Here is a 14,268-nt window from a genome sequence, read left to right on the forward strand (position 1 = left end):
CCATTCTGGTTTACCAGAGCACCACTGCCCTCCACCCCCATGTAACAATTAGCAACGTTTTAGTGTAAGGTTGCTGAAAACAACTCAAATAAACCTTCATTGTGTAACAGATCAGGCCCGGATCTAGACTGTTCAGATATGGGGGCAAATACGTCGTTTTTTCTTGACACACCCCTCTGGTGATTACATCGTCTGTTCACAGCACTTTCCAAAATGACTGGCTTATATAGATTTTGCCTTGCATAGGCATACTGAGGCCTTGATCGAGGCCTACGTACATGTAAATTAAGGAATAGTTTGCTTATGCTACAAAATTGTCAGAGCAGTTGCTTTAGACTGCGGGTGATCAATTAATTAATTAAGTAATTATATACGCTAAAGATTTCGGGTGCAAACTAGCTAGACACCATTTTTAAATGTGGATTTTGGGTATTTCCTTACTGATTCAGAGAGGGTTTGGGGAACACAAATGGAAACCCGGACGAGACAGCAAAGGAAAAAAAGCGAAGATTAGTTGAGATCGATTTTAAAACTGTGAAACATTTATACTGAGTCTAAACGGTTCTCATACGCGTGTCAATGCGTTTAAAAAGAAATTTTACGAAGTAGGCTACAGTACATACACATTCTTATAGCAAGGTTCGTCCTGTTGGAATTTATTTTCCGATACTGATTGGTGGACTATACGTTATCCCTTAGCCCACTTATTTACCGAATCTCTTGTAATTTTGGCCTATTTCATTATTAAATTGGAAATCATGAAATGCTAGTGTTGCTGCCTCATCAGATCAGGGCATTGTGACGCATACGAGACGTTATTGTTAGATCATTAGCCACAGTGTTGCCACGGTAATGTTTCAAGTATTCTCACACTTAAAATTGACTGAGCAACACAATATTACAGTTCATCAGTGCTACCGGCTTCGTATTTTAAAGGTTGTATTTCATATTAGCGGACACAATGTCGGAAGGAAACGAGGTATGCCACTTTTTTGATTTCAAAAAAGTGTTTTAGAGATACGTTGACTATTTATGGCTTAAAAGTGTTGTTAAAGTAAGGACAAAATGTCTATCTCTGCTTAAGTCTCCTGTTGGTAGATTATTATGAAAAAAAAGATTGGTATTTGTGTGTGTAATTTAATTGAGATATTTTGTGTCCCTATAGATATATGGGGCTTTAGTTTGTGGTGCTAGCTAATAAATGCATTTTATTTTTAAGTTGACCGAACAGGACTGTGTCTGCCGAAATAGTTTTTGACCTAATACCTTGGTTGTTGAAAACTTGTCTGGGGATTCCCTTAAATACAGCTGTTGTGCCAATTTCCTTGTCTAGATTAATTCGTTTTGGCAATCAGTAAACTACTCCTATTTTATATCAATCTGCACAGTTGTCATTACAATAGGCTGGCAACAGGGATGTTGTGAAGACAGCATAAATTACTAGTTGTGATGACAACCAGTTGTAAAAGCAACACAAAGACAGGATGTAAAGGTCAATGTTGCCTGGGTGAGAGTACCAATAAGAGTTGCCTCCTCTTGAGAATACTACTGCTCAATCTCCTCAGCATCTTGTAAGGGTGTTGTGAATCCTAAAGGGTGTTGTGAAGACAAAAGGAAATGAGGAGAGTATGTTAACCATCTGGCTAGCTAGCCTACTAAATGTTACCTAACAGTCAATACAATTGCATGCACTGTAATAACATCAATTGCAAGTAATGCAGAAAGTCCATGACTTGTGTTTTACTCCAAAATCCTGGAGGGACTGACTGCCGACAATTAACTGATGATTACAACTTGCTATGTGTTTTGCCTTAGCCAAAGAAAACATCTTTTGAGGAATCAAGAGCTGAATGTAGTTCTACAACGAGGACCAAAAGGTTTGATGCAGGTTAGTCTATGCCAAATTCAGACATGAAAAGTATGTCAATAAAAGTAGTCAAAAAGAGTTAATTTTCTATGCCCTACCATATATCTAAAAAATAATACTAGTGATTTTTCAGATCTGGATCGTATGAACGTCTCCCCCATGATACGCCACCTTGTGGAAAACATGACGGAAGAGTAAGAGACAAGTTTTAAAAAACTGTGTTTGCCTGTCGGATCATTAAGTTCCAATGTTCTAAAATTCTTTTCTCTTTTGCAGTCATTGGGGAATTGTCCGTGACGCTCTATGTGTGCCTGTGAGTTTGATTGTGCCAGCGTAAAATCTTCCGTATATTACTGTTCGATTATATATGGAGTGTTGATTTGAATAGAAATTCTCTAATTCATCTTCATCCTTTAATATTCCTCTCTGATGAAATACCTTATTGTCTGATTTTGTTTACTCAGAGGACCAAGGAAGAAGTTGGCCATCTTTGTGCTATCATAGTGAAAAAAGTAGTCCAGACTGCTCATTATTACCTGCTCCCAGTCCTCAGTGAAATTCTGGGTGTTCCTGTCGCATACGTATGTGGAATGACGAGGTCAGGGCAACACACATTTTGGTATTTACAGTAATTACTGGAAGGACTTGTTTATCCTTTTATTTTCGTAAAAGACAAGATTTTACCGTTTATTACTCTCGTCATCAAATGCAACCCTAAAGTAGCACTTCCTGACTGCAGATCATGCCCAAATAACATCCCTGTTGTGAATTAGCACCGGATTCATCGTCATGTTTTAATTGAAGTGAACTATGTGTAACTAGTTCTGTGTAACTATGTGTTGTCAGTCAAATATATACATGTGGTCTTTATGCCTTGGAATAGGGTAAGCACCTCAGAGGCAGAGAGACATGAAGGATCATCTCTACGCCAAGGATCTCAGGGGATTACAAATGAAATGCTCTTGGCAGCAGCCAAGAAAGAAGTCAATGAGATTTTGCGAGAATCTGTCAGAATAGCCAGTGGTTTGGAGCCAGTTGTGCCTGCCTTACCAGAGGGATATTCCTCCATCTCCAAAATGAATGTGGATTTGACAGCCTCATGCACCATTAAGGACTTTGACTCTGGTCCTACTACAGCACCCATGATGGCTGAGAAGGCTAAAGCCTCAGGAATATCACAATCCATCCCCTTGCTCAACCAGTTTACCGGCACTGAATTTCAACAAAGGGCATCAAAGCAAGTGAGTGAGGTTTTGCTCAAAACTCTTGAGAATGAATCCCCAGTTGAGGAATTTGCTGAAGATGACAAGGAGTCTTACGCCAGCGCAGAAAGTCAAACAGACCTCTGTCAGGTTCATGCTATCTTTCCATCTGGTCCCCAGTCAGAGTCTCTTGCAGTTGATCTAGTTGGTGATATTATTGAATACACGAAGGAGAAAGTCTCAGGCAAAGAGGTTCATTCAACATCCTATTATGTTGTTGGATGTGTTATTGAGGGGATGAAAGATCTTTTGGAGAAAACACAAGCCCTAGGAACTGTTGTTCCAATGAGGATCTACAGGACAACATCTCAAATAATGTTCAATGCCATTCAGAACATGGTGGGGAAATTGTTTTCCAAATCTTTTCACTCTGACAGTAAAAAGAAAATGACAGTAGCTTCTGCCATCACTGTCACTAGCCAAGTAATTGTGTCCATGCAGAGTGAACTTCCCGATCTCAAGACAGCGGAAAATCTAGAGCAGGTAGAGCTGATTGATAAGATCCTTAGTGCTATGTTGAATGAAGTACAAGTGATTGACATTGAAACAGAAACAGACAGGTCACAAAGCCCTGGATTGCCATTGTCACACTCCTCAGAATCATTTCACTCAGAAATAGATGACCAAACCAAACTCCCCGGTACTTCTGTTCTCCCTGAAGTGTTTATCGAAAGGATTTCCCCTCTTCTGACGCATACATTTGTTGACATGGATGCTGCTTCATTGTCTCCTGGATGTGCCAATGAAACCATCAGTAGTGTGTTAGACACCATCTTAGAATGGGAAAAACGTGTACCCATCACTCGAAGATTGGAAAAATGTATCACTGAAACTCAAATAGGTCAATATTCCTGTGATATTGCAGACCACGTACAAAAGACACTAAAAAGTTATCACGGTCTCCAGACCATTTCTGTGGCTGTTGGAAAGAGTCTTTCAGATTCTATTCTGTGCAAATTACCACCTAGAGCTATGGGAAAGAATGAAATTCCATCAGGGTTCATTTACACTTATGTAGAGGAGGCTGTGAAGAGACTACTCCTGTCATGTTTGTTCCCATCAGCATCTTATGACAATCAAGAACTTTTACAGCATAATCTAGAGACCTCAAAATCATCACCTGAGGTGTTTGGAAGTACAATGAATGTATTCACACAAGTGATGACTAACGAAGTAATGGTGGCACTCTCCACAGAGTTAAAGAAAAATGACGCTTCTGACTTGAAGGAATTAGTTAAGGAGGATCAGAAACTCTTAGACAAACAGGCACAGGACACTAAAACTACATCATCCACCACTAACTCAAACAATCTGCTCCCTCGTACTTTTGACGACCATAAAGATTTGATGCAAAATAGTCAGTGTGAAGCAGTCACCATTTCATGTCACCTACGTCTGTTAGAGTCCAACAAGAATGACTATGCCTCCTTGGTCACTATGCTGGTCATTCGACTCCTGAAGAAAGTCAATAGCTTACACCAGGACATTGGCACCCACCAGGATGGACTTCCAGATAATGTGCTGGATATGTCCAGAGACTTGATTCGGAAGATTCTGTCTAAGCTTGATACAGCTTTTTGCATCACAGGCAATGAAAGTTATCCTCAAGATGTGGATTTTCACCAGATATACAGAAACGTTTACAAGGAACTTACTCGAGAGTTTGGGTCTGAGAATGTTCTCTGTTCTGCCCTTGAATCACACAATCCATCTTTTGAATCATCACTGGTAGAAGCACTAACAAAAGAGATAACAAAGACCTGTAGCCAAACCAGCACACCGGCTTCTACCCACCTCCCTCCAATTCAAGCTGCAGTTGGACTTCAGCAAAGGAATAAGACAAAGATCAAGAACAAAATGTTTCCAGTTTGGCTGAAGATGCCAACAATCAACTTGAAGGTGGAGTATCATGTATATTATTTAGGTCATGTAGCTCATGGAGTTGTGTACTGTCATACTGCCATACTGTCTATACGCAATACCCAGTGGTAATGTATATCTTTAAGTTACTATATAACTATGTGTTCTTCAGAAATCAAAGAGAGGATCACAGAGTCTCCTTGTAAGCCAGACCTCTCCTGTTGCTAACACGAGTAAGTTCATGGTGATATTTGAAGCTACACTTCAACTAGATCTTACTATTTTCATGTTTTTTTCGCCTGTTGTAAATTAACTAGTTTGGATGTGGAGGATATATAAAACATTCCCTCTTTCTTTCACAGATTATTCTAAGGTTCAGGCAAACGAGACCTTAGCTGAGGTAAGAAAAACAGCGCCTCAGCTAAGTGAGACGCTGGCTAAGGTCACCAAGGCTCCTGTATCTGCTGGCCCACTGGAGATGCCACAGGAAGAAGAGACTGTAGGGTGCTGTTTCTTCAGGATGCCAAAATTCAAGTTCTCCTTCAAGGTGGAGTTCAGTTTCTATACGAGATGTTATTGTAATTTTAGACATTGTTTGTACTAATGCTGATCACAGAGGCTACTGAGTGAAGAACAAATTGGTGTAACATGATCTGTGAGTATGCCATTTTTAGACATTTCTTTATTCATTAAAATTTGAATTTGAAATGATTAATCTCTCTCTTACTTTATCAGAAAATAAAGAAAGGTGCAAAAATTGGGCATTGTGACAATGATAAGTCCTTTGAAGAGAACATCAATGTTACAGGTAACTGAAACAACTCAATCAAATCAGATAAAAGTCTGAACACAGAAAGATACATTCATTCACTGTAACATTGAGTACTCAGCAGATGCAATTGGAAAGTGTTTTTATTTTTTCGGCATCTCTTTTTCAGCCTGTGCATCATCTTGTGAGACTCGGCTCAATGAAGCCACTGCTGAACTGACTGCTTCGGAGAGCCAAACTGAACTGGAGGAGACTGCATCTAGGCTGACCAACACATCTACTCCAGAGATGGGCCTGTCTCTAAGTCACCTACACAACTAAATGATCCTTTGGATCATCGGATCCTCTTATAACTCTTTCGGTCCTTTCTACTATGTTTTTTTCAACCCAAATCTTGATATTTTAATTAAACTCACTATTCCATGCATATTTGTGTAACTTTGCCATTTTTTGGGTATCATGAATGTAACCCGGGTGCTACCCAAATGTAGCCCTTAATCTATATTATTAAGTATAATGATTTATAATATTATTATTTTCCAAATAAACTGTATAAAATAAACCAAAGTGCTATGTTACAAATAGTGCCCACTCATGCAAGATTAATATGTTGTCATGATGTGCATAATTTCAACTGTGAAAATAACTGGAAAATGTATTGTGTGAAAATACTGTAATCTACATTACATCAGGACGTATTTGGTGCTAGTCTATGCTTGGCCAGCAACCCTTAGGCTTATTGGTTAAGAAACTAGTAAATTCAGGTATTCGGGAATTGTATTGGTTGGGGGGGGGGAGAGAGACACAAAGGGAAGCAGAGACACGAGGAGAACGAGAGAAGTTTATATATTGCATTGCGCAAAAGAATGTTTCCACTTCGAAATAGCATTCGCCGCTGTATTTGTTAGCATTAGCGGCTAACCACTTCTAACTTCTACAGCCAAAAGGGTATCTCACCAATGACTGGTATTTCTCGACAACCGGCGACGACAGGGCCCTCCAATGGTACTCACAAAGGGTAGTTATGTTTATGGAAGGTATTACAACTGCTTTAGCTAACCTTAATCAACTTTTATAACTTTCTTTTCCAAGGTTAATGGCTGTAGCTCATCAACGTGACCACGCGCTGCCCTGCTGTGGCTTCGAAGGAACACTGACTGCACATAGGTTTTCAGCTGTAGGGCTGGCTCAGGAAAGAGGACGCCCCTGCCTTGCATAGTCCCGTGGGAAATCTTAATTGGGCATGGGACACAAGCTAAGGCTTGATCACCCTTTAGCTGGCCACCTTTGATGAGGGTGTTTAGTGATTAAAGGCCGAAACACCCACTGATTCGAAGGCACACTACTGAGGATGGGTCCCAAAATTGACATCTTACCCCAGTCTAAGAATTAAACCTCCCATGCCACTCTGTCAACATCACGGTAAATCTCATGTGAGTGCATACCATCTATTGGCACAATGGACAGTTTTAACATCTCATCCCGTGTTTTATGATTCTATGGTACACTCAATATCTAGGTGACCCATATAATTCTGAAGGCTTTGCAGAACAACAGCTCTGAGTTCTTCAGGTAGCTGATATGGGACATGGTCGCTGTCTTGGCGTCTCCAATATAGAACTTGGTTGTGCAGTTCCACATGACCCCACTCCCTTACAAGAAAGGAAATATCTGGGAGCTCTTTTCTGACTGTTGGGGGGTAGTTTTTTTCCCACTCTCAATTTGGGCCCATGCCCAAAATGTTTATACCCCATTGTCCACTTCACCTTCTTATCTATCAACTATGAACTGACAATCAGTAAACCTCCTGTCAAAACCATGACCATGATTGCTCTGTGTGTATGTGATCATTGCTGAATCATTTTCACTGCGATATGATGAGTAATATCCAAATATTTCCCATCAGCTCCTAATGTAATATATCAGCTATTTCCCATCAGATCTTAATGCAGTAAATGCATGCTGGAGAGGCTAGAGACTGGATATGGCTTTTACAATGCCCATCCTCTCTCTCTCTCTCTCTCTCTCTCTCTCTCACTCACTCACTCACTCACTCACTCACTCACTCACTCACTCACACGCACACACACACAGAACGGCACTCCCTTTTATGCAGCCAAGGAGAATACAGGGAGAAAAGTTCAGCTTTCTAGTAAGTACAGTCATTTTAATTCTGTGGTTTTTATATACATTGTTTCAGTTAACTGTATATACATATATATAGTTTATACATGTATATGTACATGCATACTGTATCTCTCAATGTATCTTAAATGTAATTTGAATATGAGAACAAATATGTAATGGATGAAATACATACATACATACATCTGGGTTGTCAGTTAGACAAATAATCAATAATATTTTGTTAAAGAGCATTTTGAACATGTTTTCATTCTTCACTAAGGCAGCTAGAGATAAATCGAAACACTATGGCCATAAATCCTCAATCTTTTAAGCTGGAAATTGATGACCGAAGCGTTGAAGAGAGAAGAAAGGATACAGAGAGGACGAATGCCAAAAAGAAGAGGAATTTCGTTGTTTCTGCACTGGAGAATGACAGATCAGAGAAAGACAAGGGGCCCATGGACTCCAAGTACATTGAGGACCTGGGGGAGCCAGAATCCACGATTAGAATTAATTTGGGGTACCTCATTATATTCTAATTGTTACCTTGGTAATCCTAGAGAAATGTTTCTAAGGTTATAAATGATATAAATGATAAACTATGAATTCAGTGAGGGAAATCATACTTTGAAGAAGCATTTTCCTGTTTCACTCACCCCAGTGCAACATGAGAAAAGAAAGAGGCATACAGAAATCACCCCCACCCCCACCTCTCTGAATCTAACAATGTCATAATGCTGTCATAACAGATAGATTTTTACTTAAAATGTCATCATTTGGCAGATTTTTGAACAGGAATAAAGGTGACCCTAACCAGGAGAGCTTGAGGCGGAGGCTGTTTGAAGCTGTGTCTTCCAGAGATGTCACACAGCTTCAGGAAACAGAGGAGTATCTGAAGAGAAATGGCAAATTGCTTTCTGACTCTGTCTGTAAGCGCTATGTGTTCACACAACAAATGGGGAATATCGATGCATTTATGACTGCTACAAGTGTGGGCCTGCATTGGACATTCATATTCTTACATATTTACTCTTACATCCTCTATCTTACTGCCAGATCGTTTGGATGGCAAAACTCCCTTGGTGAAGGCTCTACTCAACCTGAAAAAGGGGGAAAATGAAACAGTGAAATACCTTCTGGACATTGCTGAGAAAATGGGAGACCTGCAGGAGTTTATCAATGTTGCTCATACTGACAGCTACTACTTTGGTAAGCCTTCATCAGCCTTTAATCATTAAAGACACATCAGATAAAATCGCTAAGAACAACATCCCTCCCCCCTGTAGGCCAGACTGCCCTTCACGTAGCCATTGAGAGAAGGAGTAAATACTTTGTTGAGCTTCTGGTTGAGAAAGGTGCTGATGTCCATGCCAAGGCCTGTGGGAAGTTCTTTCAGTTGCGTGATGGACCCTGCTTCTATTTTGGTGAGATACCAAAGGCAAATACTGTGGACCGTCTGTGTACTAATTATTGATTTGATCAATGCTGGTCTCCTGGGGAGTATTCCAAGAACATGGTTTAGTGACAAAGCTGGCTAAGTTACCTCAGAGTAAGTGGTAAACCTAATAGTAAATAAGTAATATCTAAATAATCATTATTTTTCACAGGAGAGCTACCATTGTCCCTGGCTGCCTGCACCAACCAGAGGGAGATAGTTGACTTCCTGTTGGAAAACCAGTACCAGAGTGTAGATGTACGCGAGACAGACTCACAGGGCAACATGGTTCTCCATGCTCTGGTTGTGGTCGGAGATAACAGCTCTGAGAACACAGATTTTATTATTAAGATGTATGACCACATCTTGACCAAAGCTGCCCAGCTTCACCCAAAAGTCAAGCTGGAGGAAATCAAGAACAACCAGGGCCTCACACCAATTAAACTCGCAGCCAAGACAGGCAAGATAAAGGTAACTTTGTGCGATTAGCCTTTCATTGAAAGGTATTCATGCCACATGCAAACATCTGGCTATAATTCATTAAACTTGTATTGAAATCCATGAATAAGACCTTTTCTCCATAGTTGCTTGAACACATGATGCATCGAGAGTTCCATGGGCAGGAGAGCATTCGCTTCTCCCGCAAGTTCACTGAGTGGGCCTATGGGCCCGTCTATGGTTCACTATATGACCTGGGATCTCTGGACTCTTTTGAGAAGAACTCTGTGCTGGAGATAGTTGTCTATGGCAGCGAAATCCCAGTAAGTAAAAAAAAACTCAACTTTGTCGAGACCATCATGGATAAAGACCATAACTCTTTATCTTTAAAGCCTTATGAAATGCCAACTAATTACAGCAATTTAAAGAGACAGTATGCAATAATTTGCCACTTTTGAAGCATTTTTACAAACAACTAGTACTGGTATCATTTTCAGATTAATTTTCATAGTATATGGTCGTGTGAAAGACACACACACCTGCTGTTCCAACTAGCTGCCTAGTCAGCAGGCTCAGTGCCATCTGTGCTATTGTTGGTGTTTGTAAGGTTTGAGCATGCCTTATTAGTAGTTAGATTGATAGTTCTCAACCAGGTTCAAACTCTGCTTTAATTAACAATGCACTGTTTTTAGAATCGGTTGGAAATGCTTCAAGTGGAGCCACTTAATAGACTGTTGGATGAGAAATGGAACAGATTCGCACATCGAATCTTTCTCTTCAGATTTGTTATGTATTGTCTGTACCTCTGCATCTTCACGAGCGTTTCGTACTTTGGAAACAGGAAAATGGTGAGTTGAGTCTCTGTGGCTTTCACAATGTTGTTTGGATATTCCCCTTGTAACAAATCAATCATCAAATTCTGCATTTCTTCCCCCCAAGTCCACTGCAACAAGAGTCTTGTTTGCTGCAGGACAGCAGATATCATTTTGGGGGGCAGTGTATTTCTTCTTCAGAGAGGTATTCATCCTTTTTGACTTGTTATCATCAAAAAAATCATGCAGCCTCTAGATGGAATGCACTGAGACACCTATATTTTCAGTTACTAGATATCGGGAGGAAACGTCCGAACTTGCAATCTTTGCTGATCGATGGATACTTTGAACTGATTTTGTAAGTTTCCCATCGCTACACTTCTCTGTAAGTTGTCTCGATTACACATGTATTTAAAAAATCCCTTGTAACTTTGGAAATTATGTTAAATCACTCCAGTCCAACATCAGCATTGAAATTAAGTCAATAATATGATTTTGTAAACAAAATTAATATCCTTAATAATGTCATGTAATGTAAACATGTAATGTTCCTTTAGACCACTTAGATACATCACTACACAAATAAACAAAATGAGCTGTGCAATGACATCGTGGCTGCTAGTGCATAGTGGAAGAAATTTGGGATTCTTTATGGCATCAAGTTACTAACAGGATATCGACAAAACCCACACTGTCTCATACATAATTTGTAGCATTTTATTCCAGAAAGCCAAGGCATTAGGCTGGCTTTGTCCACCTATTGCTCTCAGCTCAGTTGTGGTTAAATGTTATCAGGGTAAAGGGATATAGATTCAGCTAGATACGTCGGTGTACACAATCTGCAATAATCATTTAAGTCTTCGTTCTATTTCTGAGAGAGGCTGCTTGCTCCTTTTTTCTTTCAAATTGCCTCTCAAGCTCTATACCTACCCAAATTATGATGCCTATCAGAAGAAAGATGCATGTAGGACAGGTCTTCTTTTTTAGAAGGATATGTGTATTGTTTGAAAGGCTTTGTTGGCCATCCAGATTATTCATTCCTAACCTCTGTAAGATTTTTCACACTTTTGCAACATTGTGTATTTGCCAGCCTTTTCTCCAATCGATTTGGTCTTCACCCCAGAGGCCTAAAGCTGTTAAAGAATATGAATCATCTCCATTTAGTTTTAATTACTGTCATACTTCTGCCCCCTAGTTTCCTTCAGGCTCTGCTCTGCATCATCTCCTTTGTGCTCTACTGGTGTGGCCAGAAGGAACACTTGTGCTTTTTGGTTTTGAGTCTCGTCCTCAGCTGGATCAACCTGCTCTACTTCTGCAGGGGATCCAGACACATGGGCATCTACAGCGTCATGATACAGAAGGTTCCCGTCCCACACACACCTCAAAAACAAAGATGTCTTCCTTTGTTACAACTGAGTGTGTCCTCTTCAAAGAGTTTATACCTCATCTTCTTCTCTTTTGTCTCTGACACTGACAGATACTTCTTGGTGATATCTTACGCTTCCTTTTGGTCTACATTGTCTTCCTCATAGGGTTTTCAGCCGGTAATAAGGCCACACCAATTCTGTGCTGTTGATCACTCATTATACCCTTACATTGTTACATATTCAATAGTATTGCAAAACAGATACAAAGGCACAAGGTTAGCATATGTTAGCCACTTAGCCCCAGAATATTCACCCAAACCCAAACAATCGATATGATCTATTATTCCAACTAGACATCCAGGTTAATGCTTAGCTGATCATGAGGACAGGTGTAATGCATTATACCATTGTATATATCATATCAATAAATCCATTAGAAGATTTACAAAAAAATGTCTCATATGAATACTATAATGATACAGCATGAAACTAGACTCGACTAAGCACTACATCGATGTCCATTGCAACCTTTTATTGTGCTTCCCACAGCTGTGGTCACACTGATGGATGAGCCAGAAGATCTCAATAACACAACTTCAGTGTCCAGCAATCAAACGTCTCTTCGGCCTGATAGTGACTCTGATGAAAGTGAGAAGCCAACTTTCAAGAGCTTCCACTTCACTACTCAGGAGCTGTTCAAGTTCACCATAGGCATGGGGGACCTGGAGTTCACTGAGCAGTACCGCTACACAGAGATGTTCTATGTGCTTCTCATCTCCTACATCGTCCTCACCTACATTCTGCTCCTCAACATGCTCATCGCCCTCATGAGCAGCACTGTGGCAGGTGTCTCAGAGGAGAGCACCAACATTTGGAAACTACAGGTATGCCAAACAGGGAAAGACAGAAAGCATGATGGGGAAAGTTCTGTTGTATTGTATTTGGTTTAGTTACCAGGAAATATGAGAATTGTGAATTGTTGGATGTATGAAACTCATCACGTACATGTGGCTGTTGGATTGTGTGTGTTTGTATGCTTCACAGCGTGCCATTACTATCTTGGACATGGAGAGGATTCTACCACTGGGCCTCAGGAAGAGGCTGCGTTGTGGGGAGAAGAAAGACCTAGGTGGCTCCGCAGGTGATGAGTGTCGATGGTGCCTCAGGTGAGACCATATTTGGATACATGGTAAAAATATGTTTTATTTGGTTAAGAACAGTAAAAGGAAGTGTACTTACTGCCAGTATTCTTGAATGACAATGTAAATTTGTCCAGTAGTAGTGGAAGTAGTTTGCTGATGTGACACACGTAGGGAAGTATACAATATTTGAACTCTAATGGTTAGGCTGTACAAGAGAGTCAGTGTGGAGATGATGTTCTGATGACGCTCACACGCTGGTGCTACTAATTGTGCACTACTTTGTGTCAGAGTTGAGGAAATGACATGGAACCAGGTGGGAGTCAGGGACACCATTTGTGAGGATCCAGGGAGCCACAAATCCATGAAGATGTCAACACCTGCACCCACATCAGAGAAGGGTAAGACGCAGAAGACATACAGAAACCAAACACAAATTCATAAATCAATAAATACTGTTTTTGAGGATTGTAAATTGGAGTTTGGGGCGTAGTCCAACATGTGGGGGGTATTCGAGTGGAATGAGAAGTAAGAAAAGGCCTAAAACTTAAAACAGAACTGCAAAAAACAGCTTTCTTGGCTTCTCTGCGCTTAAATGATTGGCACTGCTAGGCATTTAGCTTGTGCTGATGAATCCCACAGGAAAGGGCTGGAGCTTGCTGAGGAGAGTGGGTCTGACTCGTCGTGCTTCCAACTCTGAGCGTGGCCAGACGAGTCTGCAGTCACCTGGCCAGGCCTGAAGAGGGCAGCATCTCCAATACATCCATCTTATATTGACCTAGAGATGCATGATCACTGTCGGCAGAGATAACGGATGGCCTAGAGATACCGCATTGAAACCGGATGTAGTCACTTTACTCCGGTTTCTGGTTGGATAAAACTTGTCACATGTCCTGAACAGAAACGGACAAGGACCTTTGATTTATTCTTTAGGAACCATGTCGATGCCTGACTTTTAATGTTGTGTCACATTGTTGAGTAATCGCTAGCGGTAAATAAACGTAAATAACTTGAATGACTGATTAAGGATATATGTTACACATCACAAACACACACAATCGATGGGTTTTGGGGGGAATGAGGTAATTGGTTAGCTTGAATTACAGTATCTTAGGTGAGCTAATTGACCTAGCTAGCTACAGTGTTTGGCCAGCTCAAGGTAGCATAGTGTGTTGATTAGCTCAAGCTAGCA

At 40.5% G+C, this 14,268-nt stretch overlaps 2 protein-coding genes across 2 annotated transcripts; both read left to right on the plus strand.

Annotated features, from left to right (window-relative positions):
- The first annotated feature begins 867 nt into the window (after positions 1-867).
- Positions 868-5,302, plus strand: LOC116221395. The gene is made up of 7 exons (XM_031571284.1): positions 868-979; positions 1,816-1,888; positions 2,001-2,061; positions 2,144-2,180; positions 2,332-2,465; positions 2,751-5,028; positions 5,162-5,302. Exons 1-7 carry the CDS (start codon positions 962-964, stop codon positions 5,300-5,302), a joined length of 2,742 nt encoding a protein of 913 aa, XP_031427144.1. The 5' UTR covers positions 868-961.
- A 2,888-nt stretch (positions 5,303-8,190) lies between these two features.
- LOC105895323 (transient receptor potential cation channel subfamily V member 1-like) lies at positions 8,191-13,816 on the plus strand. Its single transcript, XM_031571285.1, has 14 exons — positions 8,191-8,405; positions 8,669-8,814; positions 8,942-9,094; positions 9,172-9,309; positions 9,493-9,791; positions 9,905-10,081; positions 10,451-10,606; positions 10,858-10,928; positions 11,766-11,931; positions 12,048-12,114; positions 12,487-12,821; positions 12,982-13,103; positions 13,368-13,477; positions 13,719-13,816. The coding sequence occupies exons 1-14, from the start codon at positions 8,191-8,193 to the stop codon at positions 13,814-13,816; spliced, it is 2,253 nt and encodes a 750-aa protein (XP_031427145.1).
- Positions 13,817-14,268: the final 452 nt, after the last annotated feature.

Source organism: Clupea harengus, chromosome 8 (genome assembly GCF_900700415.2).
Source record: "Clupea harengus chromosome 8, Ch_v2.0.2, whole genome shotgun sequence".
Classification (NCBI taxonomy): Eukaryota; Metazoa; Chordata; class Actinopteri; order Clupeiformes; family Clupeidae; genus Clupea; species Clupea harengus.

Bases quoted from the DNA above. Each gene is read 5' to 3' on its own strand.
- LOC105895323 (XM_031571285.1), top strand. From the start codon at position 8,191: ATGGCCATAAATCCTCAATCTTTTAAGCTGGAAATTGATGACCGAAGC. The intron at 9,095-9,171 runs GTAAGCCTTCAT...TCCCCCCTGTAG, and splicing joins TACTGACAGCTACTACTTTG to GCCAGACTGCCCTTCACGTA. The intron at 13,478-13,718 runs GTAAGACGCAGA...TGAATCCCACAG, and splicing joins TGCACCCACATCAGAGAAGG to GAAAGGGCTGGAGCTTGCTG.
- LOC116221395 (XM_031571284.1), top strand. The intron at 1,889-2,000 runs GTTAGTCTATGC...GTGATTTTTCAG, and splicing joins GACCAAAAGGTTTGATGCAG to ATCTGGATCGTATGAACGTC. The intron at 5,029-5,161 runs GTGGAGTATCAT...TGTGTTCTTCAG, and splicing joins TGCCAACAATCAACTTGAAG to AAATCAAAGAGAGGATCACA.